This window comes from Convolutriloba macropyga, chromosome 13 (genome assembly GCF_964194025.1).
Source record: "Convolutriloba macropyga chromosome 13, txConMacr16.3, whole genome shotgun sequence".
Classification (NCBI taxonomy): domain Eukaryota; kingdom Metazoa; phylum Xenacoelomorpha; order Acoela; family Convolutidae; genus Convolutriloba; species Convolutriloba macropyga.
The window spans coordinates 11,079,512-11,093,725 of record NC_134480.1 but is presented as its reverse complement, the minus strand read 5'-3'; the positions used below and the strand labels follow the sequence as shown (position 1 = coordinate 11,093,725).

Sequence of the window (14,214 nt, the reverse complement as noted above, 5' to 3'; positions counted from 1 at the left end):
ATTTGAGAAAAATGAAACAGTAATTAGGAGCAATTTACAGTTCACTAAAAAATGGATGGGACCTGCCATAGAGAAACTAAGCTACAAATTAACAGAAATAAGATTAGCAAATCTAGAATCCATTGTATTTTCAATTTTTTTTTAAAACATTTCAAATTAAGTTTTCAACTAAAAAATTAGACTGTAAATCTTCCAAAGGCAAAGAAAATAAGTTGCGCTGGTTTTTATTGGGACTAAATCACACGACAATAAAATAACAAAAAATTCTAGCAGAATTAAAAAATTTTACAAACAACTTTACGAAAACACAGTTTTGAAGCCATTGAATTAATGAGATATTAACCTCGGGAAATTTGGTCAGCATTCGTTTTGGTCAGCATTCTACATAATTAAGTCTTTTAGTCAATTGACTATCTCAAAATGACAACAAAAACCCCAATTAATGAAAAGTATCTAAAACTCACAAAATTCTACTAAAATAAATTGACTGAGACACCAGTGAAAACTTTTAACAAACAGAAAAGTTATTGTTTGGTACAACAAAAAACTAAACGAGATATCTCAATATTGAGACTGTATTGCGAAAATGATGCAAATTTGTAAAACTCAAAATAGTTTTACAACCAGAACAAAAGGGAAATTCAAGAATACTTTCAATTTCTTTTTGAAAAAGTTTATTGGAAGTCTGTAAAAATTGGTAGCTATATACAAGTATTAGCCGATGGTTTCAATTATTTGTCAATAGGAGACCTTTTATTTCTCAATATATGGAATAAGACTACAAAAAAAACCACCAATTTCTGCCAGAACAGAGTCGCAGCCCTTAGAACCAAAAGATATGAAAGCAATAAAAATGTTCAATTACATAATTTGGGCATTGTTTCCAATTGTATTTTTAGTAAGGTGACAGTTAACCAAAGAAACAGAAAGGAACAGCAAAAATGGGCAATTATGCTAAATAATAACAAAAACTCGTATGAAAACTCGTAGTTCCAAAACCATTAAGCCGTTAATTAAGAACAACCGACACAAAGATTAGTTTGCTTCTCATGTGAAGGCTCATGAGAAGCCTGAAATGACCAGGCTATGAAATACAGAAGTGATATAAATATATTGACAAGCTCAAAAAATCACTGGAATTTTCTTTAAATAAGTATACTCAATGTCATAAGAGTCATTAATTATTAACCAAATGCATTGTATTGCTTCATTTAAACCTCTTGAAGAAACAATTTGAGTATTGAGCAATGAAAATTAGCGATGAGACTGCAAATAGAATAGCAAAAGAAGGCAAAACACAAGAATTCACTTGAAAGTTACTAAATCTCTTCGTCAAAACCATAAAACCCATTTGGTTTTCTCTGAAAACGAATTATATGATTTTCCTCATATTGTTCACGTAAATGGCAGCTGCCATTTATTGAGCCGTGGTTTGTCAGTAATTAACATTAAAAAAAAACAGTAAAGCAGAAAAAAACAGCGCCTAAATAATGATTAAAATTTTCTGAGTGTAAGAATCCATGACGAGATCAAATCTATCCCTGATTTTTCGCGCCCCCAAAAATACCCAATTGTTCCAACTGTTTGTGAAGTAGAACAGTCGGTAAGTCAAATATTTCATAAATAAAAAAACGATGCTTTTTGTATAATTATGAGTTAAATTTGCAAAAAACGGCAAAATTTTAATTCTAGAAGACTTTTATAGGGCGCCAAATTTCGACTAGAGATTATTTAGGGACTACAGAGTGTGTGTTTTTAGATCTCTCCGTCAGACAAATTTTAACAAAGTGGACCAAAAAAAGCATACTTTGTGACATTTTTGATGAAAAAAATCGAAAATTGTAATTTTTACCAAAAATTTTAGCCAAAAAAACTTCAATCAAACAATTCAGCAACACTCTTCTATCTTAAGCGAAAAGAAAAACACTGTATCTTTTCAAAAATATTAACATGTTTTTAACTATATTAGCAAAACTGAGCCGAATTTTAGCGAAATTTACGAAAAATGTGAATAAAAACAGTCGAAACTTCACAAAACCTTAAACCTCGATAACTACCTGTAAAAAAAGAAATTAAAAAATCCTTTTAATTCCATATTCTAAGATGTACGTGCTTTCTAATGATACCACTCACAACTCTCTACGATGAATATATCGGCCGGCCAAAATTGTCTGAACAAAAAACCCAGTTGAGTATATAGTTCCTCCCTCCCCACTAAAGTGGGGGTCGGAACAATAATAATGCAGAAATATTCAAAACGTCGTTTTACTGAGCATTAATTAAGATAATCATAAATTGAGACAATCAGCTTAACTACCTGTCTTTGGTAGCAGCCGTATATCAATAAAAGCCACTTCGGCAGGTCCGTTCGTGATATTGATAATCTGCTTCCCATCGTAACCAAATTTGTCACCGAACAAGCAACTATCATCATTTCCATCCAATAAGAGAGTGGCAGAGGAAGAATGCAATGATAAAAAGACCATTTTCTCCGACCATTCAACTGAAAATTATATAAGATTGCAGGCGCAGGTGACCGCGAACAATGAACACTCTTTACTTTTTAACGAATATTTTATCAGTTCCTTCTCATTATAGCCTCCGCATTATACTGTATTTTCACTATTGTGGAGGTGGGCTAGACGTTATATGATTATACTGTAGACTATACTACCGAAAAAAATTCCCGATTTAGTCGCACAATTTTTCGGGTGCAAGTGTTGGATTCTTCTCTGAATTAGCCTAATTGTTGTGATAAATTTATTACATAGTTTCAGAGAACGAACATGACTACTTCTCGGAGTGAAGACGTACAACACATGACTACTTCACCGAGTAAAGACGCACAAAAGATGCCAGATCTAAGATACCACGATCAAACACCTCTCGCAAAAGCAGACAACAAGCGTCTATGTAGTGCATTGAGCCCGGAAGACAATGAAAGTGACCTTACTAAAACGGATCAAGAAGCAATTCAAGCAGCAGTAGCATCGTCAATGCCCGATATTATAAAAACGATTCAAGATCAACTGAATACGAAAATCAAAGCCGCCGTTGGTGAGAGCCCTAAAAGAGAAGACATCACGAGGGAAGTTAAAGAAACCGTTTTTTACGCCGAAGAAAGAAGTGACCTGAAAGCTAAATGTGAAAGTGAAATGCTGGAATCATACAATAGACGAGAGAATGTGCGAATAATTGGTATGCCTGAAAGTTATGCAGATGTTATGGACAGAGTTGTTGATCTTGCTAGTTTACTTGATGCTGAGGTTAGTGCAAACGATACCTCTATTGCTCATCCAGTGCCGACTAAGAAGCCAGGTCCACGTCCTCTGATTGCTCGTTTCTCCCGGAGAGTTGCGAAGGTAAATTTATTAAGAAACAAAAAAAATCTGGAAAAATTCGACAAACTGAAGAACGTTCGAATTTTTGAAGACATGACTGCGCCTAGACTGAAGTTTTTTAATTTAATGAAGAGTGACAACAACATCGAGAAAGTGTGGTCAAGAGAAGGAACATTACACTACGTCAAAGCTGGAGGTGACAATAGAGTGTATAAAATCAATTCCCTACATGATGGTGGTCAAGCGTTGGGATACGACTTTTATACTGTACAGAGCTGCTTTAAAGATACTCGAGTTTTTATCAAAAAAAGTCAAGAATCTGGATCCTAATTTGTTTCTTTCTCCTAGTGCTATTATACCAACCACTATGTCTATATTAACTGTGAATGTTCGGTTGTTAAAAAAACATCTTAATGATTTGGAAGCACTTGTTCATAGTCTTGAGTCTCCACCAAATGTAATATGTCTCACTGAAACTTGGTTAACTGATAACGATGACATCGATTCCTTATTGGTTCCAGGCTATAAGAATTATGCAATTAAGAATAGAAACACTCATGGCGGAGGTGCGATGATACAAATTCAGGATTCCATGTCCTTGTTAGAGAAACACTCAACAGATATGGAAGAGACCCTTCTTGTCTCATTAGAGTACAAGAAGTACAGCTTTAAACTGGCTACTGTCTACAACCCACCAAGAACAAATAAACTAAAATTTTTCGAAAATTGGACAATTTTTTGAATGAGTTAACGTCCTTAAATTGCCCTACCGTTACAAATGGTGATTTTAATATTGACATTCATGTAAAGAATCAATTACAATCTAATTATTTATGTACGATATCTTCTAATGATTTTGAGCTTGCACATCTTGAAAGTACCAAGGAAACTTCTAACTCCGCAACTTGTTTTGACCACTTCATTTATTAAAATTTTGCCAGCCCTGATTTTAGTGTACTAACTCATGAAAACTTCTCGGATCATTATCCTATCCTAATGAAGTGGCCAATTAATGTTGATACTGAACAAAACTATATGCCGTTTAGAGACATAAGCTTTATGAAAAATCAAGAGCAACTGTCGAACTACTTAATTGACTTAAACTAGAGCCTAAGGAAATCATGTCACTTTTTAGATTCTGATAGTACAGGTGAGTTATTTACTAAATTCAACAACGTTTTCCTGGAAACCACTAACAAGTATGCTCCTCTGAAATGCTTGACCGATAAAAATTCTTAGGTACCGAAGTGGTTTACCAACTCACTTAAAACCTGCGCTTCAAAAAAAATAAAGCACGTTGAAGCATGAAACAAAATCCGCAAAATAAAGAGGCAGCAACAAATTTCAAATTATTACGAAACAAGTTTGAAACATGTGTCAAAAAAGCTAAAAGAGATTTTTATAGACAAAAATTTGAATCATGTATGGGAGACTCAAGGCAAACATATAAGTTATTCAATGATATAAAAGAAATTAATCGCAAAAGTTCGCAGGTACCGGCGCTAAACTCATGTAGTGAACGTTGCACTGATTCCAGCAGCGCTGACATTACTGAGCAGTTTAACACATTCTTCGCCAATGTTGGTCCGAAGTTGAAAGAAAATTTAAACATGTTCCTTTACCTGAGATGAACGAAGTTAACCACTCCATGTATCTAAAACCAATAACCATTGACGAGGTAAGAGAAATCATTGAAAATCTTGACAAAAAATTCTCATCTGGTGATGATGATATCTCTAATGTCATAGTAAACTTATTATCAAATATCACGAATCCATACCTAACTCAGGTAATCAATAAATCTTTTGAAGAAGGAATGTTTCCCTATGATTTGAAAAAGGCTAAAGTAATTACCCTTCTCAAGGATGGATCAAAACTAGATGAAAATAACTACAGACCAATTTCTCTTCTAATTGTTTGGAGTAAAACTATAGAATGTGCTTTGTTCATTCGGATATACGCCTACATGGATTATCATAATTTGCTTTTCAATAGGCAGTTTGGGTTTCGTGCCAAACATAGTACAATTGACGCTCTTGTTGAATTAGTTGAAAAAATAAGATTGAATTGCCAAAATGTAGAAGCTATCAGTTTCTTTCTTGATCTTAATAAAGCTTTCGATACCATTGAGCACGATATCTTATTCAAAAAAAGATCGAAAACACTGGTATAAAGGGCACAGCTTTAACTTGGATAACATCTTACTTAAATGGGAGACAGCAGCCGGTTATTGTTAACGGGGCCTGTTCAACGTGGAATTCCATAGTTTGTGGGTTTCCACAAGGCTCAATTTTGGGTCCGCTATTGTTCCTCATTTATATCAATGATCTGCCTACAGTTTGAAAATCTCTTGATGTTATTTTATTTGCGGATGATACAAATCTCACCGCAATCAATAAAGACAATAATTCAGTGCAAGGAGATCTGCAGAACATCAATAATTGGTTGATTGATAATAAGTTAAGACTAAAAATGGGAAAAACCGTACAAATGAATATAGGGAACAAAAATAGTGCCTCCAAATCAGTGTTTAGGTTTGATGATGTTTTTATTGAAGTTGGAAATCTTTGTGAGTATCTCGGAATCTATATAGATAGTAAGTTAAATATTTAATCACATTTAGAATGTTTTAAGAAAAGACTCTCAAAACAGTGTGGTATTATATGTAAGCTGCGTCACTATGTACCCCGAAAACAGTTAATTGATTACTAACGAAGCAATGTTAACCCAATAATTCAATACGGTATTTTGGTATATGGCTGTTGCAGTTATTCGTCGCTTTTACCTATCTACAATCTGCAGAAAAAAATTTCAAAGTTCATTTATTTCAGGAAATTGCCAGGTAGTTCCAGGGACATTTTTATTTCTAATAAATTGCTAACAGTATTCAAATTTCAATTATATGAGCTGCTGAAATTTGTTCTGAAGTCATTGAAAAAGATGCATAGCGAAACTTATCTAAAAGAACTCTTTGAATATGAGCATGGTACCGGAAACACTAGAAGGTCTACCAAAAATTACCTAAAAATTCCCTCCTTTAGAAAGCAGTTTGAACGCTCCTCTTTTTCAAATCGTTGTGCAAGATTTAACATACTGAGAAAGAATGAAGTTCTAGCACAAAATATTGAAGACAAAAATCGGCAAAAAATATTGCAATTTCATCATAATTTCAAAGAAAGTTACTTGCTGAATAATGAGGAGATAGTATCCTGTATTTTTAAATATATTTTTTTCTCTTTTCTTTTCCATGAACTCCAGTCAAAAAGTGTTCCGGCACTTACTTCGTAAGTGCCGAGGTTTCACAAATGGAATTATTTTTGCAAAACAACGAACTCTACACATAGAAAATCGACGAAGAAAATCGAACTGCAGAAAAAAAATTTAAAGTGATACGTAGTAGCTAGGAATTAACGGCTCTCTTGTTCGCAAAGACACATTGTTAGTCGTTCTTCCGATTAAGCATTGTTCCTTGTTCAGGTCTCTACGACAGCGTTCTGAGGTTTGTTTGTCTAGGCGTTGGCACCGGTGACCTGGTCATGGAATGTTAAATATTTAACTGTAATTATTTAACTTTAGCCATGGCAGATACTAGGTGGGTTTAATAATTCCGTCTATCTGTCCTCTCCGAGATACGTTTTGTTGTTATGTTATATGATTAAATAAATTTTTAAAATAAATTGATTTAATTTGCTGTCTAATATTTAGAGACATTTATTCTTTCTTCCTTTCTTTCTAATTATTCGGGGCTTATATGATCACAAATAACATAATGATTCTATGAGAACCGAAACAAAAAATAGGAAAATATTCTATCAAATTCTGGCCCAGAAACTGAAAACAACGAGGATATAATCTGATAACCAAAAAGTTTCTTTCTGACCGATCAATGGTTAACCTGGAAAAAAAGGCTCGGTAATGCGCGTTCTCACAATAAATTCCGACACCGCTCACCTACGTTTGATTTAATGTTTTACCCAATGAGGAAGAGATAGAAAACTTTCAAAAGTTGAGAAATATTTCAGCAAACCAATAAAAGAAAATTATAATGCCGCATTAGATGGCCAATGAATTCTGCCATTAACAAGAATCCCGGGACAAGCTTATTTTTCAACTAGCAATAGACATTAATTACATCAAAAAACTGTTGTCTATATTAAAAAAACACAATAACAAAATGAAAATAGCGTCAGATGAAACCTAAACAACACACTAATCGTGCTGCACAGAAAAGTCAAGAGACTTGGCCTTAATAAAACTCCGTAACAAAAATTCGACAAAAACAGCAGAAAAGGCAAAACAGCAGATGAGTTCTTCTTTTATAGCTTTTTGAGGAATCAATCGAGAAATATAAATATCAAGAAATTATCATGCAATTTCAAAAAGAAAGAAAAAGTCAGACATTTTTTTTAAAAAGAAACAATCGCAATAAAGGGTGTTAAAACCAGAACCAATTCAGTGAGAACAATAAATAGATTCAAATGTGCATTCTTTGAACGCAAAAAGGACCTCCCCATGAGAGTAATTTTGTGGCCAGGAAACAGAAAACCACCCGGAAAGAGAGAAATCACATTTGTAAAATCAAAATGCGTATTATCACAGACAAAAACCAATTATTTGAAAATAAAACACTTATAAAGATGGAATTTAATTTAACTTGCTAAAGTTTCTAAAATAACTTTTTTCAAAAAATTGAAAAAATGAGCTTTCAACTAAAACCGAAAATGGATCCTCTTAAAACTTTGTATTAAGCCAATCGGGTTTGTTTTTAGTGAGACTAAGTCATAAAAAAATATGGACAGAACTTAAAACTTCTAAAACCAATTTTACGAAACTACTTTATTGAATCCTTTAAACCCATGAGACATTAAACAATAAAAAATGGACTTATGAACAAAAAATATTTTAACTAAAAATTTTTAGATCGTTCAGCAACAATTTGATAAGAATTATAAAAATGAGACTAATTTACATGATTACAAAATCAAGAACAATAAAGGGTAGGTTCAAAAATTTGTTTTAATTTGTTGAACTTAATTCTAAAGTTACAAAATTTTTACTTTCGCTGTCTTTCAGTATCCGGAATATGTTGATGAGTTACAAATAGAACGACTAATACTGGTAAAAAATTATAAACTATGCCAGAGAACGGAACGATGTTGCGAACGGAACGTAACCAAAAAATTTTTACATTAAGCTTTAGATATGTCCCATTGAGCAATTGTTAAACGTCAATTAGAATTGTCATTATGGTACTGATTTGTCAAATAAACAATAGGACCTCAAAAAGGAGCAAGCAGTTAAAAATTAGGTTTTTTAAAAAACTGCTGGAACCAATAAATTCTTTAGTGAAAATTAACACCAATATAGAAAATACGTTCAATTCCACATAAAAAGGGAATTCATTTTTTTTTACTGCGACAAAGTTACAAAAGGACAAAAGTAAGATAAAAAATTCAAAACTTCACTGATATTTTTTAAAAACAGAAATATACAAAGTCATATGAGCCCTTAGATATCAACTGAATAGATGGTTTACTTTCCCTTATAACAAATGAAGAAGCCAATTGCATTTGTTTCATTAGTGAGACCAAGTTCATGAGAACAAGCTCATCCTCCCGAATACATGAAACATATTATTTTCATTTTAGTGTAAATGGCATTGGCATTGATTGAACTTTAATTTGAGATCATTTTTGATGGTAACTAGCCCGACAAGAGCAAAAATCACGAAAGTTTTGTGAAAAGAGATCGCGCCCCTATACCATCCTAAGCTTTTGATCCAAAGTGTGCACGAATTAGCACTGAAATAAATCTGCATCCAACTAGAACACCTGATTGTTGCAAATAATTGCGAGAAAGATAATTTGGCAAATGGAATTTTTAAACACAACAAAAACAAATTTTGCATTGTGCATTTATATCAGTTAAATTATTAAAACGGGCAATTTTTTTAAGGAGTTCTCCCTGAGGAAGTGGAAGTAAAACTAACACTCTTTTGTGGTTTAAAGCAGTATATTTTGTCAGCAGTTCTTAAGTCTCGATTATAGGCAAATTGAAATGAAGGAGCCATGGGAAATTGGAGCCATTTTTGATGAAGAAGTCTGAATTGCACAAAATTTAGCAAAAATGTTGCCCAAAAAATTGGAAAAAAACATTCAGCGTCCCTCCTCTATTTTCAAAGGTAAAACATAACTCTTATAACTTAAGAAATACTGAAAACGTTAATAAAAACAACGGTGATTGGTCTACTTTCATCAAAAATTAAGCCTCAATAAATTCGACGCTGGACGCTCTTCACCACTCACAACTTGAACTCGCTACGATAAATATATCGATCGGCCAAAACTGTCTGAACAAAAAACACATTTGAGTAGCTTCTCCCCCACCAATTTGTAAAAGTTTGTGATCACAGTCTTTGTTTAGATGTGATTTAAACAAGAATCTTCACCAAAAAAGATACAAGCAATCTGCCATACAAATTTTAATATAAATTGTGGTCGGTTAGAATGTGAAAATGTGCCAACAAAATGATAACATTACTATATTTGAATCCTGTCCTGATATTTTGAGACATTTTTTGAGAAACACAATTGAGTGCAAAATATTAGGACTAAGGGCATAACTAAAGCAAATATAAAAGAACTCGAGACCTTATTTGATGAAATTGTTTTTTCCAGCATAAAAGAAAACAAAACTGAGAGTTGAAGGATCCCGTGTAGCAGTAGAAAATGACCTGAGAGGACCGGTCGGAACATTTTGAGCATATAACGGTAGTAGTTATATGTAAGCAAGACAGGGGGGGGGGGGTAAAAGGACGTACCTATGTATAAAGATTACCTATAGCCTATTTTCATCAATTTTCCAAAGACGTACCTAAAAAAGAGAGTGAGAACAATAGACCTGTCATCTTATCGTAATTACCCAGGGGTAATTATCTTAATTACCCCTGGGAAATGCATCCGCTCTAATGCACTTCAGTTAATCTTATCTACTTAATATATCTGCGGAACTTTCACTTTTAATCACATTTTATTCATCCGCGCATAGTTATCACAACCATAACTTTCTTTCATTCATTGACATACGGAGAATACTATTTTATCATTCTTCACTGCAATTCAGTCAATTTTTACTAGAATTTACCCGATTTTGGGCTGATATACGTAAATTTTGCCAAATTACCATATTTTGCCAAAAAATACCCAATTCTTGCCAAAAATACCCAATTCTTGCCAAAAATACCCAACTCTTGCCAAAAATACCCAATTCTTGCCAAAAATACCCAATTCTGCCAAAAAATACCCAATTCTGGCCAAAAAATACCCAATTCTTGGCAAAAAATATCCAATTCTGGCCAAAAAGTAACCAATTCTTGGCAAAAAATAGCCAATTCTTACCAAAAATTACCCAATTCTTAATAAAAAATACCATTTCTAGGCAAAAAATACCGAATTTTTACCAAAAAATACCCAATTCATGGCAAAAATACTCAATTCTTCCCAAAAAATACCCAATTCGTGGTAATTAATTCACCATTTTTATCAAAAAATATCCAATTCTGACCAAAATACACCCAACTCTTGCATAAAAATAACCAGATAGAGTTCAAAATACCCAGTTTTATCAGCTTAATTCAAAAAATTACCCAAAATTTCAAAAAAATTTAAGCAAATTTGTCTAATTTACACGCATTATTCCCACAATTTTGTAATTTCAGAACCCTACAAGTTTCAAAAGCTTTAATGTAATAAAGAAATCTCTCACGTGATCCCATTAATTTTGCTTGGAGGTAAATGACCTCTGCTTTGCGAAGTCTCCTAATAATAAATTTACTGTGTCATCTGTTAATGTGCCTAATATTCTCACGTGATTAGACAATTAGTCACTATATTATTGTCACAATTACTCATAACATTACGCTTACAACATTGTAATTCACAATTACGTCATAGTGTTGTCTTAATTACGTCATAATAACGTCACAATTACGTCGTTCAGTTGTCTCAATTACGTCATAATGTGGTCATAATTGCGTCATATTCAACAAACAACTTTTTATTTCCATTTATTTTCATTTTTCTGATTTACAGAATTGAGTGCAGTTGATTACAATAATCTTTACAACTTCTGACAAAAATTTTATTCCATCGCAACTTCCATTTTAACAATTTTTTACTCCTCCTTTTCTCACTCCTAATCTTATAATTTATTTTCAGAGATGCCTCGAAAGTCGGACCAAAAAGAGCTTTGCAAGTCTTGCGATAAGTTTTTTTTGAAATCCAATATGAGCAGACATCAGAAGCGTCACGCAAAAATTTGCTCACAATGCTCCGAGTCATTTCCGGACGACGAGAAGCTGCAGCGTCACCTTGCTTCTAAACATGCTCCATCTCTCATTCAAAAGAAGATGTTTTCATGCAGAAGCTGCAATTTATCGTTCTCCACATATTATCAACTTCTTCATCATAAACGAAACAGCCACCAGCATTCTGTTCCAGTGGCTTACGATGACGTTGACTTAACTATCTATGGAGACTCTCCCGCTCTTCATAGTGAACTTCAAACGGTTCAAAATTTTTTACAAGACTCAGTGCTTGAATTGTCTAGAAAGAAAGTACACAACTTCAAGTTAGTCGAATTCAGCCATCAAATATTGATCAACAAATTGGATATTGTTTACAAAGACTTACCCAGTTCAGCTAAAATCAATATATCGTTTGGATTCGTGCTGCAGAGTGTGCATAACTCTGACGAGTTTCGATACTATTACGCAGCAGATAACAACCCCGTATTCTTGAATCCTATGGTTCTCTCTGATGACTCAGATCTCAGTTTTATCAAATCGAAATTGAGAAGTGAAGATTTTCTGCCCAGTCTAATTAATCAACGTCCAGACACGAAGTGGAAGTTTTATTGTGTTACAAATGTCACTTTCTTTGTATTTCTTCTTAGTGGTGTTCCGCTTGGATGCATTCAACAAACCATTCCATCAGCTTTAGTCAAGAATCCCTTAGTTAAATGTTTTATATCAGATGGAGAGAAAAAACTCTACCAAGACAACTTGTGTATGTTTCGTGCACTGACCTACGATATACATGGCAGCGATGCGCTACAACAAAATACGTTAAAATTGATGCAGTCATTCCTCTCAGCGACAAGGAGAGATGACGAAACGTTTCCAGGAATACATGAAGACGATATTCATGTACTTGAAGAGATAACTGACAGAAATATTCAAATTTATTCAATATTTTTTGAGGAACAATCTGCAATGTTTGCTGAACTAACTCGTCGCTCGTTGATGAAACGCACAAAGACAACTTCGTTGCTGAGATATCAAAATCATATCTGTTGGACAGCGGACATCAACAAATTCCTCAAAAAATTCCGCTGCTACATATGTGATCACTTTTTCGATAGATCAAACAATTTGTTGGTTCATCTGAGGACTTGTTCCGAAAATACACAACATAGGTATCCCTCAGGAGCCTATCAATTAGCAGAAACGATTTTTGATCGACTGGATGACGTTAAAAATTAATGTTCCGCAATAACTCAGGCTTTTTTCGCATCTTATTGTATTTGATTTTGAGTCAATAACCGTCCCCGACAACACACTCAGAAACACAGATTTGACTTCGTGGATTGGAAGACATGTTCCCATTAGCGTGTCGATAGCTTCCAACCTACTTAAAGACCGAATATTCATTTGCAATGAAGATCCATATCAATTAATCCGTGATTTTGTATCCAGCTTGACTGATATAGCAGAAAAAAGCACACTATTAATGAGAGAAAAACTCAATGCTTTCGTGCTGGAACTGGAAGAGAAATATTGGGCTATTCGACAATTGGTTCCAGTGAAAGATACCAAGGGACCCAACAGCGCAGAAGACTTATTTGACAACGAAGCTGAACCCGACGAAGAGGAGGACGAAGACCTTGAAATTAGGAGACTGAGATGCGAGCTCAAGATGTTATCAAATTTGAGACAAGACTTTGAGAACTATTACATCACTATTCCTGTTTTCGGGTTTAATAGCTCGCGATAAGACTTAAACTTGATTAAAGAATATCTTTTGCATCATCTGTTAATAGAGAGAAATGTTGTTCCCAAGGTGATTCGTACGGGGAACAAATATATTGGAATGAACTTTCTTGGCTTGCAATTTCTTGACATTTTGAACTTCCTGGGAGGAGCTACAACTCTGGACAATTTTCTGAAAGCGTATGGGGCAAGTGAGGAGAAGGTTTTTTCCCTTATGAGTGGTTTGACAGTGCTGCAAAGTTGAATGAGACCCAACTGCCACCAATTGAAAGTTTCTGGAGTAAGTTGAAAAAACATAACGTCTTGTCAGTCGATTACGATAAGTTCATGGATTGCAAAAAAAGGGGAATTGAAGAAAAGGAAGCTTAAAAAAAGCTGAAATTAAAAACAGTTCCCAAAAATAAAGAGGAAAACTATCGGGAACTTCAATACATTTGGGAAAAGGAGAACATGAACACTATTCGTGATTTTCTCAAGTGGTATAACAACAAAGACGTCGTGCCCACTCTTGATGCGATGACAAAGATGATTCAATTCTACCACTCAAAACAAATTGGTATGATGAAACTGGGCTATACGCTTCCCAACTTGGCAAACAGATTTCTCCATTCATCAACAGATGTTGCATTTTTTCCATTCTGCGAGCAAGACAAGGAATATGATAACTATATAAGAAATTGGCTGACGGGAGGACCCTCGATTATCTTCACCCGATATGCAAAAGTAGGCGAAACGAAGATCAGAGAGTCCGAAAATGTATGCAAGTCTATTGTGGGCATTGATGCGAGTCAACTCTACCCATTCTCAATGACCAAGGAAATGCCA

At 34.0% G+C, this 14,214-nt stretch overlaps 1 protein-coding gene across 1 annotated transcript in view; it reads right to left on the bottom strand.

Moving 5' to 3' along the window:
• Window positions 1–2,309: 2,309 nt before the first annotated feature.
• LOC142351618 (uncharacterized) overlaps window positions 2,310–14,214 on the bottom strand; it is a 63,588-nt gene continuing 51,683 nt past the window's right edge. Inside the window, exon 4 of the mRNA XM_075403756.1 lies at window positions 2,310–2,503. Within this exon, the coding sequence (XP_075259871.1) occupies window positions 2,310–2,503 (194 nt within the window). The remainder of the gene's footprint in view (window positions 2,504–14,214) is intronic.